Source organism: Aphanomyces astaci, assembly GCF_000520075.1.
Source record: "Aphanomyces astaci strain APO3 unplaced genomic scaffold supercont1.4, whole genome shotgun sequence".
Taxonomy (NCBI): domain Eukaryota; phylum Oomycota; class Saprolegniomycetes; order Saprolegniales; family Verrucalvaceae; genus Aphanomyces; species Aphanomyces astaci.
In genome coordinates, this window is record NW_009798267.1 from 420,698 (window position 1) to 438,491 (window position 17,794).

The 17,794-nt window shown below is 45.7% G+C and overlaps 6 protein-coding genes across 8 annotated transcripts; 3 read left to right on the top strand and 3 right to left on the bottom strand.

Annotated features, from left to right (window-relative positions):
• Positions 1-3,424: 3,424 nt before the first annotated feature.
• H257_02301 (hypothetical protein) lies at positions 3,425-4,795 on the top strand (the record flags this gene model as incomplete). The annotated part of the gene is made up of 1 exon (XM_009825866.1): positions 3,425-4,795. The coding sequence occupies exon 1, from the start codon at positions 3,500-3,502 to the stop codon at positions 4,793-4,795; it is 1,296 nt and encodes a 431-aa protein (XP_009824168.1). The 5' UTR covers positions 3,425-3,499.
• A 102-nt stretch (positions 4,796-4,897) lies between these two features.
• On the bottom strand, positions 4,898-5,217 carry H257_02302 (hypothetical protein; the record flags this gene model as incomplete). Its single annotated transcript, XM_009825867.1, has 2 exons — positions 4,898-4,922; positions 5,003-5,217. The coding sequence occupies 2 exons, from the start codon at positions 5,215-5,217 to the stop codon at positions 4,898-4,900; spliced, it is 240 nt and encodes a 79-aa protein (XP_009824169.1).
• A 178-nt stretch (positions 5,218-5,395) lies between these two features.
• On the bottom strand, positions 5,396-5,899 carry H257_02303 (hypothetical protein; the record flags this gene model as incomplete). The annotated part of the gene is made up of 1 exon (XM_009825868.1): positions 5,396-5,899. The coding sequence occupies one exon, from the start codon at positions 5,897-5,899 to the stop codon at positions 5,396-5,398; it is 504 nt and encodes a 167-aa protein (XP_009824170.1).
• An 824-nt stretch (positions 5,900-6,723) lies between these two features.
• H257_02304 lies at positions 6,724-9,111 on the bottom strand. Of its 2 annotated transcripts, XM_009825869.1 has the most exons (9): positions 8,978-9,111; positions 8,759-8,909; positions 8,610-8,700; positions 8,279-8,561; positions 8,161-8,194; positions 8,046-8,094; positions 7,636-7,824; positions 7,427-7,567; positions 6,724-7,221 (listed from the first exon to the last, which is right to left on the bottom strand). In XM_009825869.1, the coding sequence occupies exons 1-9, from the start codon at positions 9,087-9,089 to the stop codon at positions 6,889-6,891; spliced, it is 1,383 nt and encodes a 460-aa protein (XP_009824171.1). In that variant the 5' UTR covers positions 9,090-9,111; the 3' UTR covers positions 6,724-6,888. The 2 variants fall into 2 exon arrangements, with proteins under 2 accessions (XP_009824171.1, XP_009824172.1); XM_009825870.1 differs by lacking the exon at positions 8,978-9,111 and having other exon boundaries at positions 8,759-8,936.
• Positions 9,112-9,251: 140 nt separating this feature from the next.
• H257_02305 (hypothetical protein) lies at positions 9,252-10,193 on the top strand. Its single transcript, XM_009825871.1, has 2 exons — positions 9,252-9,580; positions 9,645-10,193. The coding sequence occupies exons 1-2, from the start codon at positions 9,278-9,280 to the stop codon at positions 10,029-10,031; spliced, it is 690 nt and encodes a 229-aa protein (XP_009824173.1). The 5' UTR covers positions 9,252-9,277; the 3' UTR covers positions 10,032-10,193.
• A 1,265-nt stretch (positions 10,194-11,458) lies between these two features.
• H257_02306 lies at positions 11,459-17,717 on the top strand. Of its 2 annotated transcripts, XM_009825872.1 has the most exons (9): positions 11,459-11,819; positions 11,868-11,945; positions 11,997-12,068; positions 12,156-12,227; positions 12,351-12,452; positions 12,814-13,106; positions 14,365-14,883; positions 15,851-16,122; positions 17,291-17,717. In XM_009825872.1, the coding sequence occupies exons 1-9, from the start codon at positions 11,542-11,544 to the stop codon at positions 17,672-17,674; spliced, it is 2,070 nt and encodes a 689-aa protein (XP_009824174.1). In that variant the 5' UTR covers positions 11,459-11,541; the 3' UTR covers positions 17,675-17,717. The 2 variants fall into 2 exon arrangements, with proteins under 2 accessions (XP_009824174.1, XP_009824175.1); XM_009825873.1 differs by lacking the exons at positions 15,851-16,122; positions 17,291-17,717 and having other exon boundaries at positions 14,365-14,938.
• Positions 17,718-17,794: the final 77 nt, after the last annotated feature.

Consider the following 17,794-nt stretch of genomic DNA (forward strand, 5'->3'; position numbering starts at 1 on the left):
CATTGGACTTTTTTCTTGAGATGAATGCCGTTTCATCCATGTTGAAGATGCGGTCAGGGGTCAGCGCATGCTCCAAGATCGTCGCCGACAATGATTCGTACAGCTGCTGTACTCCGTCCAAGTCCACGTGGTTCCGAGCATGTGAAATCACTTGTGCACATCTTTTGGTAAGCTGGGGGTGGCGGTTGCGGAAACGATGGTACCAACCCGACGTCAACGACAACGATGGATCGATCATGCGAGCCAACTGGTTGGCCTTTACGAGGATCGCATACCGCTCGGGCGGATGGCCGTCGCGTTGCATTCCACCGATCCATGCCACCAGGTCTTCTTCACAGCTTGTCGGCATGGTAGGGCGTGGCCCACGGCGCTTTGGTGTCATGGTGGTGCCGGCCTTTGTCGCGCGCACATACTTCATCAGGGTGTTGTAGGGTATCTTGGAGAACGCCGCCATTTGCTTCCCGTTTCGCCCAGCAAGCACATCTTGAACAGCTCTGTCAAGCTCAACGCGTGTATATCGGGATCGCGGTCACGGCATGACGGGCGCCAAAACAAGACAGGCGCCAAAATTCATTTGGTGTATTAGATTATGGAGGTTATCTCCTAGTATTTTTACTATATTTGATTGGCTGATTCAAGTGCACCATTAAATGGTTCGAGCACCTTAAATTGGTTTTCTACGTTACACTCTCATTCTTACAGTAGAAACATCGAACAACGTCCTAGCTTGTTATCCAGTGCTCGAATTTATTCCGACAGCCATGTCATCGTGTATGTAGAGTTAACCACTTTGCAAGGATTCGCATGGCAAATGGACAACGCTCGTGATATTGTGATATGACTTGGTGCTGGCACCGCATTTGAGTTCCCAGTATTAATTTTTCAATAACCTGTTAAATTGAATATTCGATGGGATTACACAGGATATTCGTTTATACCAGGCTGCAAAAATCGGGGGATGACTGTACTGGAGAAGTGCAACTTGACTCTAGGGAAGCTACTGTAGATTATAATCTGATGCGCAGGAACTCGCGCACAGTGGTACTGCCAATAATTTTTTAATTGTGAATCATAGTGAAGTGTGATTAGCCCTTTCAAATTTGAAGAGTTGAATTTGATTGGACAATTCAAACGTTGCGTGACTTGATTCCGACGTACAGTACCCAGCTGGGCCTGTCTATGCTGTCTGAGAGAAGGCGTACATGGATCGAAGAATGACACTGGACAGGTTTTGGGAAACTTCAAGCAACAAACTGTACAGAACCACGCGTGCTCTATCTCTACATGACAAGTTCTTTGGGTGCGAAGCTCTTACTCCTACTGTATGTACTCATTGGCCGCAGTTAGATGTAGCGTGCAAGATCAAACTTTATGAAAAAAATATAAATTATGTAGCTTGCATCTGTAGGCAAGTGTAATCCTATCCACACATATGTACTCCATCATGTACAGTACATGTGACCAAAATGATGTCATCCTGTCCACACATACGAGTATACTACTATTAATATTAGTACAGTATTGTACTTCGAGTACATAGTCGGAGTATACTACTAGTACTATTAATAATACTTCATCTAATGCGATGATTGGTTGGTTTTACAGGCACTACAGGACGGAACATATTTTATGAAGTATGATCGCTATTTGTCCCTAATTAGGCTTGTTTTGTAGCCTATTCCATGTGGAACAAGGACATATGTTTTGTTTAATTTTATTCGCAGTCGAGGATGAGATCGACTCCATACAAGAAAGTATTATCAGATGTTTTTACTTTAAATCTCGGCCATTCATTCATTTCTGGTTCGATTGTGGAGATTGTAGACTCAAACGACTCGTATTGATGCGTAGATATAGCTAGCAATCCTCCAAATCGCCTAAATCACACTACATACCGAGGTATCTATGTTGCAAGACTTGGAAGACCTGGTCGTGGAGCGCTTTTTCCTACATAACCATGGGGAAACATGGACAACAGCACTACGACCTCGCGAGTAAGTCAATAATGACCACTATGAATGCATCTATTCCTTTGTTATAGCCAATGCTATTGCAAATCTTATCAACCTGGTGCTTGAGCAAACTTACCCTTTATAGTAGTTCCATCAATATGCTAATAGTAAACATTGCGTTGAATGATCTGAAATCTGAGCCAAGTGTCGTGATGCCTCATGCGACAAAAGCAGTATATGTCAATAGAAGCCTTGTGTATTTGTATTTCATGATATAGGTCTTCTTATCGAAGATTATATCGATTTGATCTGTGCTTTATGCCTGCTGCTCGCATGACTGTGTGCGTCACATCCTCATCCGGTTGGTCGTAAAAATGTGAATTTGAATAAAAATACGAAATTTCTCAGAAATATATCAGATCCTAGTGCAACTTCCAATACAATTTCCAAGTATAGACCTCACTCAAAAATACCCACAATAGTATTTTGGAACAGAGGAAGTATGTCACAAAACATGACGGAAATGAAGCACATTTACACTTAATAACCTATATCTTTTTTAAAAGATACTCGTACAAGTTTTGCTTTATTGAAATGAATACTATTAAAATAGTATTCATTTTGACTTTAATAAAGCAAAACTTGTACGAGTACTCTCAAATATAAATTTTTAGAGTAACCCGAATCCCGATACCCTTGGTGCCTTCGAAATCTAATTGACTCCCCCTATTGGAATATCAATGGGATCGTGCAAAAATACAGTGCCTCTAAGCTTAACTTTAAGCTTCACGTTAGCTTAGATATGCGCGTGATACACTGCCGTTTAGCAAGTGGCAGGTTGTCGATAACTAACAGTAAGTACTACGTAGTAATCGACAATCTGCCACTTTCTAGTATAACATACTATTAATATTTCGAAGTACAAATTAATAGTACATACTAGTGTACTATTAATATTATAGTACTATACTCACGTTAGAAGTGAAAATCATACTACTAGTATACTGTAGGGCCGGTGCGTAATCTTCGGTTTTTACTTCGCTCTTTTATACCTCGTGGTTCGACCCTTGTTATCCGGATTCCCCAGGGGAGGGACGGATATTCATGCTAACGTTATCGGAAATAATCCAGGGAAGCTGGATTATACTTGCAGCAGGAGAGGCAGGTAGTACAGAAGAGGTTGGGCGACTCCCAAAAGGGCTGCGGCCAATGACTACTGAATATTCCCAACTACTGTACGAATTACCCTCTTGCTCTCCATCGAATGGTAAGCTTACTGTAGCCATCGAACGCCTGTAATTTTGGTCAAAGCAAGAAAAGCTGCTCAAGCGCTGTCAATATAACCACGAGACAATCCACGAATCAGGAGAAATCTGTTTACAGTTAGTGTGACATCAATTCTGTACCGTCTAACAAAGTAGTATACGGACAAAAGCCTCGATTTTTCGCAGCAGCACTTGGCAGTTTACGTCCAACTGCCAGTCTTACGAATCAGTCAGGGCAACAACACTACGGACTAGTATTTTGGTCATTCACCAATTTGCACCATGAAAGCCGCGTCAGTTGTAGCTGCTGTGGTGGCCTCGTCGTCTGCATCATCCGTTTTTCGGTCGTCGGCGGGGTATCCCCAAGCCGCCGCCCCTCGCGTGGCCGCGCACCCGTTGGTGGGGTACTGGCACAACTTTAAGAACCCGTCGGGCGACACGTATCCGCTGAGCCAGATCGGGGCATCGTGGGACGTGATCAACATCGCGTTTGCCGAAAACGCCGGCGAGGGCAAGGTCGGGTTCACGTTGGACCCCAAAGCGGGCTCGGAAGCCCAATTCATCGCTGACATTGCCGCGCTCAAGGCGCAGGGCAAGACGGTGGCGCTGTCGCTGGGGGGACAGGACGGGTACGTGTCCTTGGGGAACGCTGCCGAGACGGCCAACTTTGTGTCATCTGTGACTGCGCTCTTGACCAAGTACGGGTTTGACGGGATCGATGTGGACTTGGAAAGCGGCGTATCGGCGGGGCTTCCGATCATCCAGAACCTCGTCACAGGGGTCAAGCAGATCGCGCAGAACATCGGGCCTTCGTTTTACTTGAGCATGGCGCCCGAGCACCCGTACGTCCAGGGGGGAGCTGGCGCGTACGGCAGCATCTGGGGCTCGTACTTGCCCATCATTGACGGCCTGCGCAACGAACTGACGCAAATCCATGTCCAGTACTACAACAACGCGGGATTCATGTACCCAGACGGCCGTCAATTGAAGGAGGGCACAGTCGACTGCCTAGTGGGGGGCAGCTTGATGCTGATTGAAGGGTTCAAAACCAACTACGGCAAGGGGTGGGAGTTCAAGGGCTTGCGCCCCGACCAAGTGTCGTTCGGGGTCCCGTCTGGCCCCAAGTCGGCTGGGCAGGGCTTCGTCACGGCCGACGTCGTCTCGCGGTCGCTCACGTGTCTCACCAAGGGCGTCGGCTGCGATACCATCTCCCCCAAGCAACCGTACCCGTCCTACCGCGGAGTCATGACGTGGTCCATCAACTGGGACCGATTCGATGGGTATGCATTCTCCAACGCTGCTCGCCAGGCTCTCGACAGCTTGGGAGGCAACGTACCCCCCCCTCCGCCGCCGCCGCCCACATCGGCCACCCCCACCACGACCAAATCGCCAGTCCCCACCCCCCCCGGCCCCACGGACATCCCCGTCACGACCAAGTCCCCCGTCACAACCCCCCCGCCTTCGCTGTCGTGCGGCACCTGTACAAACTGCTACTACGCCCCCACGCAAGCGTGCTATAATGGATGGACCGTTGCCCAATGCAATAGTATGGCTGCGCTTACCTGGTGTGGCAACTAAACGCGAGTGTGTTGTCGTTTTGAGTCATCGACTAACAATACAGTCGCAAGTGTGTGTCGAAGTATTATAACATGATTCACGCGTTAACTGTCTTTAGTCGTCTTAATGGTCCCATACCTTGGCAACACTAACCACGACATGATGCGCAAAGATCAAACTAACTCACGTTTACGTGATATACAACAATGCAACTTGTGAAACGTGTACCTAGCTAGCTCAAGGCCATCCCATTCTGGACCACCCCTCGGGTTGGCGAACGCCTCCTCCAACACTTCAAACAAGTCCAACGGGCAAATGCGCTCGATTTCAACGAGGCAATCGAGGATGGTCCGAATATTTGGAACGCACGACATCACGTAAATGCGAACGGTGATGTCGTCATCCCAGATGGACCCAACGAGTACAGTAGCTGCATTATTCATGGCGCAAGGATCAATGCATAAATAACTCTATATGACACGTACTAACGTATGACACGTACTAACGTTACTGGTATATACTACACCTTTGTGTAAGCTCTTACACACGTCTACGTTTCGTAGGGACCGACGACCCCGTTGTCCAACAACTCAAAGATTCTGTGACCAATGTGGCTATCAGCTAGACCACCACAGTCCGAGCAGACGAATACTTCAATGGTTTCCGGGGCTCGAGCGCCAAGTATGGAGGCAAGACATCCCGAGGCCCAAAGTAATACTGGCGGCAGTCGTCGCGGCGGACGTTGGCGGCGTACACGTCCACTTGGGTGGCGAGTTGGGCAATGGCGCAGCTGGTGCAGCAACATGCTACGACCAAGTCCGAGCCAAAGTTCCCCGCCAGCTGCATCTTGGCGCGACCGTACGACCGCAGGTAGGCGACAAGGACCGCCCAGACACCCCAGCAGTAGATCGGGAGGTCATTTAGCTGCATCATAAACAGCGACGTCAGCTGTTCCACGAACGACGGCCAGTGGCTCGGGTTGTGGCACCACGCAATGTACACCAACACGACAAACGACATGTGTAGCAGCATGCCAAGACACAGCACGACCACGTACGCCGTGCGCCCGCTGAATCGACTCGCGACCTGCGCCAGCGGCACGCATGGACAAAGCAGTGCCATCATCCACGCTACACAGAGTTAGGATTCAACAAGTAGTTTGGTAGTGTGATGCATGAGTGTTACCGAGCTTGGCCGATGCGGACGTCGACCCACATCCACATAAGCCGACTTTCCAAGGTTTGGCCACGCCAAGCGACAGAGGCGACAGCACCGACGCCAAGAGCGGCCGCGTTGGATCCGTCATGATCACAAATGAACGTGCCTTAGTCGGCTAGAGTATTGTTCGATATAACGACAATTGCCCATGTGACCCTTGGTAGAATGTTAGTTCCCGAGGAATAATTAATCCCTCTTAAGTTCTAAGCATCCAGAAATATCTCTATTTAAAAACTGTACGGCAGTATATTCTTTCAGCACAATAACTACAGTTATCATCTAACGTTACTCATAATTTCCTCAGGCGGTTGGTTAACAGTGTAAATCCGAACAATCGCCAGACCTTCGAAATTTCATAAAAAACTTCTTTTCAGTCAAATTTGCCTATTTTGGGGGATTGATGAAATCGCTCATTAATCGAGCAAAGGACTATAAAGCATAAGGTTGCAATATGATTGGCTAATCAAATTGATTGATGCATTGCAGTCACAAATATATATTGCGCAACACATTTCACGATAACATCAATATACAGTATAGTCAATACATGCAGTACGTATCTTACTTGCGCCATTTCGATGATTCTACCGATTTCGATCGATTTGCGCACAAAACAATTACTAATACTATACACTACAACGAATTAATAATATCAATATGTAGCAGTACAATAAACACTACTACGTGGTACTATCGGTAGTAGTCATTAAATACTCAGTGTACATAATATTAGTACCATGAACGTTAATAGTATTTACCATTATCAGAAAAATGTACTGTACAGTAGTACAGTCGAGCAAGCCGACCCGACCACCACCAATCTCTTGCGTTCGTACTGATACATTCTTATCTCAACTAGACTACCCCACAACCAACACACTTGAATCAGTTTGTTTCTAGTCGACGCTATATGTGAGCCCATACACGTCCACGTCCGCGCGCGCCAGGTCCCATGTCCATGGCTCGTCCGTGCGCGGGTCGTACGGTGTCGGCGGCCACTGAAATGGCAGGGGAAAGCGCACCACGTCCATCATATCACGGTCATCTGGGAGCAGCCGCAACGCTTTCGTCGTTTGGCTTGGAAGGAAGAGCACTCCAAGTTCGTAGGATCGGATTTTGAGCTGGGTGCCGCCCTTTTCCACGGCCCCCCACGCGGCTTTGCTAAAGTTTGCACTAGTTAACAAGACAAAGTCCAAGCTTCGAGTTGTGGGGTCGATCGTGGCGTAGCTCTACCCACCACACAACATACCGTGGTTAGGCATACAATAGTTAGTATATACTGCCATGACTCGGTTTGATACAAACAGAGGCCGAAATCCACGAGATTATAGATTGTACTTCTTTTTCAGAATATTTTCTCCACCAGTGTACAGTACATATAGTAGATATAAACGTCAGATATATATATGAAATAAATATTCGTTTGGTTCATACTTTGATATGCGGCATCGCATGCTTGCGATATAATTCAGCAGGAGGGTCCCATAACCGAAGGTACTTGTGCAAAAATGGCTTGAGATTTTTCAACGCGCACGGTAGCGACCGCCCAGCCTCCCACCCTTCGTTGGAGTTTTGCTATCATTTCGTCGGTAAATATATATATGTAATATTGATGATATATATACATATATATATATCCGCACCACGGCAGCCACCGATGGCCAAATGCAATGCAATTGCGCTGGCGACGGAAAGTAGCTAGTAGGCGTGGGCTTTTTTTTGCCAACTCGCTGGCTCATGGACGTTGCAGAGGAAGTTGCTGCCGAACCAGGCACAAAGCTCTTGTAAAACTCGCCGATCCATTTCTCATCCAATGAACCGAGGCTGGAATACTAAAATGTCCACGTGGTTCATTCATACTACTAATTGGCGGGACAAATATATATTTTAAGCATATATATATATTAAGAACGCATCGGTTTTAAAAATATTAAAATACATTGTGATTTAACTCAATTAAAATCCCAGTAAAAAACAAGGTTTAGCGATCCAAAGCCTCGACAATTGATTCTATCCAAAACTATTATATATATATATATATAGATATACGTACCTGGCACACCAATGGATGGTTGTGAGGTGCCACGTGTTGCTGCAACAACCTACAGTAAATTTCGCCTTTTCACAAGACAAATGTATAGAAATCTTACAGCAGTAGTCGTTCTTACTTTTTCATTCGCAAATGGCCATATTTGTGCATCGCTACGACGAAAATTCATCGCATAACATATATATTGCGATTTCAAGGATACATATTGATAACAATATATATATATATATATATACCGTCAATGCCTTGGTGGACTCCGGGCACCGACGCTACCAGTGTCACATTTGCCGCTGTAAAGTCGTAGCGTGGAAAGGAACTGCGACAGAGTGACGTCACGGCAGGTGCCTTGAGCGCCGTCATATAGTCGAGCAAATCCGACTCGAATGCACAGCTAGGTGTAGGAGACGTCTTGAACGAAAAGTCCTGGGTCCACAAGCCCTGGGTTTTGCACTCCCAATCGTTTCGAACAAAATTGGCGGTAAAGATGGCCACGCGCACAAAGGTAGAATGAAACGCAATCTATCAAGTCGAGTGAGGACGACATGGAGAAGGCGGTGTGCACCGCACCAACATCTTGGTGTGGTGGGTGCCATATGGGATCGGGAGCGGGGGTGCCACGACCGTCACTTGCTTGTATTGCCGACATGCTGCTTGCATGCTACGTCACAGAGCGTTCATATTCAAATGAGTGCCAAAGGACCAGCATGCGAACGAACCTTTCTTGGTGGCCACCATGCACGAGAATGACGGGAACTTGGGCGAGACGAGGGCACTGGCCGAAGAGCCACGGCACATCGACTTTATAGTTGGTCAAGATCGCATGCGTGAACTCGCCATCCAACAAACTCGACAAGGACCGCGCATGCCCTGGTCATGTGTCAGCTCCAGAAAGGCAAGGGATCCATGCACAAGCTATAGGCGTAGTCTCAACTTACGATTCTGCTGCAATGTTCCCCCTCGAAGCGACGTCAGATGAAAGCCCAGCGGCGTCGCCGCGACCTTCTGTCGCTTGGCGGGTTGTGTTGCGTCGACGTTGTCGTCCGCCATCCCAAGTTTTGTTCGGCAGTTGAAATACTGCAATATGATTCGTCCAAACAATTCCACTCTAGCCAATGGGAGTCTAGTATATATTGACTTATGCAAGTTTACGTTGAACCTCTGTACTTTAATATGGCTGCTCTGTGAATTCCGGATGTCTTTCCGGATAAGGACACTATCGGCGTCGCGCCAAAACCATGGCAGAGGACGACGCAGACATTTGGGGGCGGCTGTCGCTGCCGTCCTTCCGCTACTCCATCGTCGACCCCAAGCACAACATCCCGTACATCACGGCCATCCAAGATCGCTCCGCATGTGCGTCGGAGAAGCCACTCGCTGCGTCGCACGGACACTTGGTCTGGGACGCTGCATTGGTACTCGCCGACTACATGCAGCAAGTGTACTCAAAATCAACAGACTTATCGTGTTGTCGTGCGGTGGAATTGGGTGCTGGCATCGGTCTTGTTGGCATGGTGTTATCAGCGCTGGGCTGCATGGAGGTACGTCCATCGTGTTGTGCACTCCTCAACCGCGAATGAATGAATGGTGGTGGTGGTGGTGTAGGTGACTCTCACCGACCAGCCATACTGCCTTCCCCTTCTCGACAAAAACGTGGACGCAAACTTTGGACCCGCAGGCCCCCGCCCGCTCGTCAAGGCCCTGCAATGGGGCGAGGATGCGACCGACGGAAGCCAGGTGGACCTGATCGTGGCGTCGGACGTGCTGTACAATGCCAGCGTCTTCGCCGCCTTGGTCCATACTCTCGATGCACTGGCGACGCCAGCGACTCACATCTTTCTCTGCTACGAGCCGCGCATCCCAGCCCAGGAAGCGTTGTTCTTCTCGATGCTCCAAGCTGCAGGCTTCACGTGGCAACCAGTAGACTTTGTATGTACCCAAGTCGACTACCCCGACGACATGGTCCTCGTGCGCGCCACCAGAGTCGGATAATAATGGCAACCCTGTCATGAAAACTTGCAGCGATGATCGTTGGAATACACTATGAACTGTGTTGCACAGGCTGCTTAGTATTTATTCCCTGTATACTTCAAGTGTCGAGTTAAATCCTAAAAAGTCTCGAATCCACAGATGTAATTACTCGATAAAATATTTTACCGGTAGGTATTGTCGATTTTCTTCAAATTTCCCAATTTTGACAAATTGAGCCGAGACATCTGATTGGCCAATATCCACTTCGCCCTTTCCAGTAGAAACTCGAAAATGGATTGTAGCCAATCAGCGACAAGTAATTTTGGAATGACCAATGGGAGAGATTGGTGCTCGATTCGCTCGGCGAGATTCGATTGAACGGGGTCCAGAAATTCATACCGAATCTCCAATACTTCCTCTGTTCCAGGTTACTGCCGACATTTACTTTGAATTGACACAAACATCGAGCCCTCACTCAATTTGGGCGAATGATACTTTGTTTGAAAGGGAATTGCATGAATTTTCGCACAAGATTGGTTTACAATCAGCCCTTAAAGCAATTGTAAGCCAATGAAATGTCATAAATGTTCGATATTGAGAGAAATTGAAGAATTACAGCCAATGAAATGCAAATATCGCCAGTAACTTGGAACATGCGAATTTTGACATGTCGGCAGTAACCTGGAACAGAGGAAGGAAGTATTAACTGTAAGGGCATCTCCAACGGTAAATTCTAACTTATTGCTAAAGGATAGGTTAAAGTCAAACTTCGTTTTTACGGTTGCTATTTTGGCATTATCCGGATTATTTAGAAATTACGTCCTTCAGAATTTCTACTAGTATTTTCGCGTGAAATAGCAACAAACCCTCCGGATAATGCAAGAGTTTCTATTCTATATCCGTAACTTCGAATTGACAATAGAAAAAAACACCGTTGGAGATGACCTAAGAGCATCTCCAACGGTGGTATCATACTCCTTCCCACGAGGGGTTTGTGTGTTGCAAGTGGTCAGCTGTGGCTAACCGCTTGCTGCTAACAAGCCCTGGTACAAAGCACCACACGTGGTCACTTTGGGGTAAGTTAGGACGAAGTCCCAGGGAAGAGGGCCACGCTCTTGAAAAGTTTTGTGTTGATCGACGATTTCACTTGTTCTAAGTGGAACTAGATTACCTTATCTAGTATATCTGTTCTGGTCGGGTTTAGCTGGCTTCAATATTTATCCCACCAGTTTGCCCCAAAGAGAGATGGCTGGTGATGCTGGAGGCCGTGGAATCGCAAAGAAGAGGGTGCCGCACGATGTAACAACACTATTAACATCTTATGGAGATGCCAACAACAACCAACCTGTGCTATGACTATTAGCAAGCATTTCAGCAGGTTGAAAGGTTTGGCCCAAATAGCACCACTGTTTTGGGCCAATCATGTTGCTGCATTGTATTTGTACCACATTGGATACTAGCGGGAACATCGCAGCGACAACCAGTGCGCAGACAGATTCTCCATCCCTCCAGGAAGCGCATCTTCACTTGCATGATACCGCTGCCGCGCTGCCACGCACGTGCGGCCATCCTCTCTTTCCTCGTACTTCCTTGGATCCGTGCGATGGAGCCATACCCGCACCTGTACCATCCGTGTGTGTCGACCTCGTGTCCAGCCGCGTGCGTCGTCAATTCCGCCACAGACACATCCCCAGTATGCGTCACACCAGGCCCAATCGACCAGAATCCCATCGGCGTGTCCTTCAATCTCGCCGCGATCCCAGAACCCGTGCTGGGCATCACCATGACCAACGACACTATCAATGCCACGTAGGTCTTCGTCACATCCATGTGCATTGCCTCATCATGTGTGCGTAGGCACTTCTTCGGCATCCCCACCCGTCGAGGGAACTTGGAGTTTCTCAATGTATCAGGCGTCCCCAACCTCAACACCATGTGAGCCGTCATCTCTCACTTCTCTCATTGACATACTACTGTATGATGCAGAATCATTCGGTTTGTGAATATGGCCCATACAAACGTGGAGAAATGGATTGTCCCGCCTACCGTGGCCACCTTGTACGACCGAAATCTAATATACTTTTTCTATATATATATACTTTTTCTATGCATTTTCACTATTAATATATTGGTATATATTATTAGGCTGCTGTTCAATTGCAGCCTCGTGAACTTTCCAAACTTAACCGACACAGACTGGCCCAGCCTCACCTACTTGTAAATATATATATATATATATATATCACTCCTTATTTAAACACCTACGTATATATATTTATCATATATTGATACTGTATCATATAATATGTATCACTTAACTATCCGTAAACTTCCTCGTAGAGATATGTCCAACAACACTGACCAACTCCGCACCAAGTTGGAAGTAGATCAAGGCGGCGAAATCGCACTTCGATTTCCATTCCTGCAGCAATTGGGGGGCATGTACGTGATCAAATCTTGTCCATATCGCTTACGATATATATATATATATATATATGCATGGGTGTTTAGTTTTCCACATCCCTTAGGATATATATGCATAGATTTTTGTTTGTTTTCCATGTCACTAATGACATACTACAGTATTATGGGGTTTTCATTTTGTCCATATCCCTTTGAATATATATATATATATATATATATCCATGAATTTTCTGTTGTCCATATCCCTTACGGCATATTCACGTTTGTTGTGTTGTATTCCATATCCGTTACGATATATACATATGCATGGTGTTGTTGTTCATGGTGTCCACATCCCTTAGGATATAATATTTATATATTTATATATGGGCAAACGTAGTGGGCTCAGTGCCTTGGGCCTCCGCAGCATCCCCAAGTTCATCTTCAAGCTACCGAAACTAACTCGCCTGTTTGTCCGCCACAATAACTTCACCCTGATCTCGTTATCCCTGGCCGAGTACCAGTTTCTAACTAAGCCAGGCATGGACCTGCATATCCACACGTTTCCAAAAACCCCTGGGCGGGACTACGGCGATTGGTCGGGCGAGTCGCTGCCCAACTGCCCCGAGTCGCCAGTTATTTCCATCGTGTACAACAGCTCCAACGGAGAAAACTGGTCTGTGTGCGTCGACGGTGCGTTCTCAGATGTATTGTCCTTTTACCCCATAAGTAGTATTTGGACTTTTGTGCTGATTCTTTGCCAAATCTGTCGATCCATTCGTTGTACTGACTTTTGTATGTAAAGATTGTTGAGTGTCACACTAATTTCAGGTACACATACTAATTCGATGTTGATTTGGTTGAAGAGTAGTGGATTGACCACTTGAATAGTGTTCTGGGTTTTGATTGGTCGTCGCGATGGATTGTCTTGTCGATGTGGTTATTCCTGTCATATTCGATTGAGAGCAGTGCACCCCACTCTTCCAATTTCGAATCGACTTGGCAATATTGGTCTATATCTAAATATATGTGGATGGGCTGACTATTCTCCGTTCTTGTTTGGATTTTTCACGGCTTTTATTGTTTTTAATACGTCCAGATGGTTGTATTTTAAAAATCTATCTATAGAATAAAAATCATTTCAGAGAATTTTCATTTGAATAAAAATAGAGGAATCGATATACTGTATAGTACATAGCAAAAAATTATTGTTTATCTTTCGACATGAAATAATATATTCCTTGGACCGGTTCGTCTTCGTGATTTTCATTCGAGACCAGGGAATTATCTTTCGTAGTCTGTGATTCTCTACCAGGTTGTTTGTGTTATCGAGTTGTATGTGTGGCTCATAGATATATATGATTGTCCTATTCACCCAAAATATTGTTGACAATTTTATATACTAATATTTGAAATCGTGAACTCGAAGCCTAATTTCATGACTATCATTCCATCCAATGTAAACTACTAATAACTAATACTCCGGAATACGGAGTAAACAAAAACCCCATGCTCGACGTGGACGAAATGAGGCCAACAACCTCGCCAAACATTGGTCAACTGCGATTTGATTGGTTGGCATTTTGGATTGAAGCAAGCTTCATTGGCTCTTCGGTTACCTTGTTTTGCTACTATATCTTCCCTATACTTTCAACTTGGCTACTTACATATTATACATTCGATTCGAAGTGGGCGTGGGTAGGCCAATAATCGAATAGCGACTAACTAGCCAATGAAATTGCTTCAATCCTAAATTCCAACCAATAATGGTAGTCCAAGGCTTGGGTCCATTTGTCCCAGTTGAAGTATTTATATATTCCATTTTCGTATAAAGTATACATTGTATGGTATATACCATTGTACTTCGAGTCGATTTCTCGAATGAACTGCCCATCTAAATTTGGGCAAATGGGATAATATTAATATCCATGATATAATATCCATTATATAGACCCGGACTCGGCGACTCAGATCGCAGCGATCGTGCTGGCGTGGACCGTTCTGTCTGGCATGGCCGTGGCGGTCGTGTACTTGGTGGTCATGAAGGTCGTGCGTCGCCATCGTCATCGTCATCGCGGGCTTTTCGACTCGGACGCTGCCACGTCATCGGTCACCGTCGCGCCGCCATCGCTGTTCCACTGGACAACCTTTCGCGACCTCGTCACCCCTGCCAAACCAGCCACCACCACTACCACAAGCGCAACTACCATCATCAGTTCAAGTGCGTACCCGGCGATCGAATCAGATGTGACCAACGACACTGTCTCGACCGAGTTGGATGGATGGCTACTACGCCAGCAATGCCTTCTCCGTCCCCACATGTTGGAGTGGACGGAAGTTGAGTATAAAGTCCGGCTGTACCACTCCAAGCAAGATGGCATCTGGACCGACTCGACCTCGGCCACTGACGTGATGGAAGTATGGAAAGGCTCGTACCGTGCGCAGCTGGTGCTTGTGAAGCGGGTGTCGGGTATGTATTGTACACTTGGAAGTATATAAACTTTCACAAGGTGGTTTTGTCAAATATATCCTCTGGACTTGTGATTGGTTGAATATACTTGTCCTTTCGAGCCAATCAAATATATCCACTCAAATTGGATTAGCCAATCGTTGGCGTCGATTCGGGATTCGACGGGGACATTTATACTACGATATGTACGCTATTTTTCAGTACATTGGGCATTGTTTGGGATTTGGACGCTTTGTTTGATCACCCAAGCAAACGCTGGATTTTTATGCTGATTTGCCAAATGTCGATCGATTTGGTTTTGTATGGAATTTTGGATGTAAAATTTTGTGTCCAGCGGTGATACCTATCACACTAATTGAAGTCACACACTAATGGTTTCCTGCAATCGGATTGGCTAAATGCTGCCCATTTGGTTGTGTCAATGATATATTTATTCGCCACGTGGCTCGAGTTTGGAATAAATACAGCAATAAATTACAAACGTGTTATGGATGAGTCAAAATTTGAATTTTCAAAAGATATCAATCGATTTGGTTGTCCTGACAGGATGTAAGTTTCCTGTGTCACACTATTTCAAGTCACACACTAATTCGATCGTTGAGGCTATTTGATTCGCCACTTGCATCGATCGTGTGCTCTGGGATTTGGGGGATTGGGTCGAGTCACACCAAAAATTCCTACTAAGAATAAAAACACAATGTATAATATATATTTTATATTGCATACAAAGAAAAACTAAATATATCGAACCTATCAAAACAATCGATCGAGTTGGATTCGCATGTATGATGTGGGTTTCATTGTACATATCAACAAATGCATAGTGGATGGAATCAAAATTTCAAAAATATAATAAGATTCTTTTCATGGATTTGTTTTTTATTACCTACAAGTATATAGGATTTTTATTTTTTTACAACACGAATATATTTTTTGTCCTATAACGACACTATGGATGTGTATCTAGGGTCGGAGCTATCGCTGCGCGTATTTGCGCGACAAGTGGAGCGACTGGTCCGGTTCCAACACCCGCGTATCACGGCGCTGGTGGGCGTGACGTGGCAGCCCCACAGCCTCGCGCTCGTGTGCGCCGACGACGAGCTGGTTGTGGACCTCAAGCAATGCATCCCCCACATCCCCACGGCTGAAGTGCAGGGACAGGTGGCGTCGCACATTGCAGCGGGTCTGCGGTACCTTCACAGCACAGCCCAAGTGCACGGCAACTTGAGCTCGTCGTCGGTATGTACAACAACCTACTTCCAAGGCTTTATATATATATATTCGGGGCTTCTGGGGGGTTTCGGGGGTTTTCCCGCGTGCACATACTTTGAAATATAATGCGAAGTCCCCAAGGTTAAGAGTTGAGGTGGTGTCATAGAGTACGAAATATATATGCGTCATCTAACTAGAGTTTATTAGTTTGAACGGTTGCATGGTTTTCGTAGGGCGTGAATGAACTACCGTATGTGTCGTATGTTTGCAAAAACTATATATAAATATCTTTGAACAAATTATAAAATATCGTACAAGTATTCCATTGATTAATGATATATTTATTTCAATGGAATTGTATGATTATGTGATTCGCGTTGTATATTTGCAGCCAATATACGACGGTTTAGTGATCGCCAAAAGTGAATGAGAATTTTGATATATCATTTGACCACTGGAGGTGATTCTTTTTTAGTATGTGTCGCCGTAAGCATAAAATTTCGAGCATGACTGTGTGCCAGATTTATAGCTTATTCAATGTATGGTATACACATTTCAAGATGTATGTTTTGACGGGGCCAAACTACCCATTCTGATCGATCATTGGTTGAGAGATATCTCATTTGTGCAATTATTTAGGACGTTTTTCCAACTACAATACAATCCAAATTCGACAACTTATATATATATATATTGTGGATTATTCGGTACAAATGTCCACACCCCGTCGAATCGAATCCACACGAAACATCGACGCTATTGGCTACTCCAAATTTGAGTGGATTTGATTGGCTCTTACAGAAACGACAAGTTTTTCGAACTCGAGAGGATTAAGGCAAAAAAATTCATTGGACAAAACCACGCAAACAAATATGGACGTTTATAGCGAATTCACAATATATTGTCGATTTGATATACAAATTTGGGGAGGGGGTGCAATCGAATCGCGCCGACCAAACCGATCCACAATCGATCTGATTGGTCGAATTTCATTGAGAAATGTGTTTTGATTGGCTAATAATTTTGAGCTCATCTGAAGTAGCCAATCAAATCGATTTAAATTCCAACGAGAACTACGCCACAACACGAAATTATTCACTCGAATTCACAATATATATGTATTTTATTATGGTTTTCGTGCGATCTTGCTAGTGCCTTTGATGGAATCGTCTCGTGATACGATTTGTGTATATAGGTGGTGGTGGACGCTGGATTTAGCGCACTTTTAAACCGCCTGGACCTGGTACCGTGCGACGTGTCCAAGCTAGGAATGGCCCATCAGACGCTGTACATTGCGCCCGAAGTGCTCAGCGGCGGCCCGCACAGTGTCGCAGCCGACGTTTACTCGTTTGGCATTTTACTCGCCGAACTCGACACGGGCGAGAGTGTCTACCACTTTCTAAATCGCACTGCCCGATGCATTCCTGGCCGCCACGATATGACAGTGTCACAGCTGCTGCCGCTGAGACAGGCGCTGACGTTCAATCGAGGATCGCTGCAACCTGCGATTGTCATGTGTCTGCAGGATGACCCGAGGAGTCGACCCCCTGTCAGCTATTTGATGAACCTTTGGACCTAGCCACGATGTTGATTATGTAATAATATACTTCATATTAATAGTATTATTACACTAGGATTGGAGATGCTCATGTGTTATTTATACTTCGAAGTACACTATTTATAGTTGTGGTTGTAGATA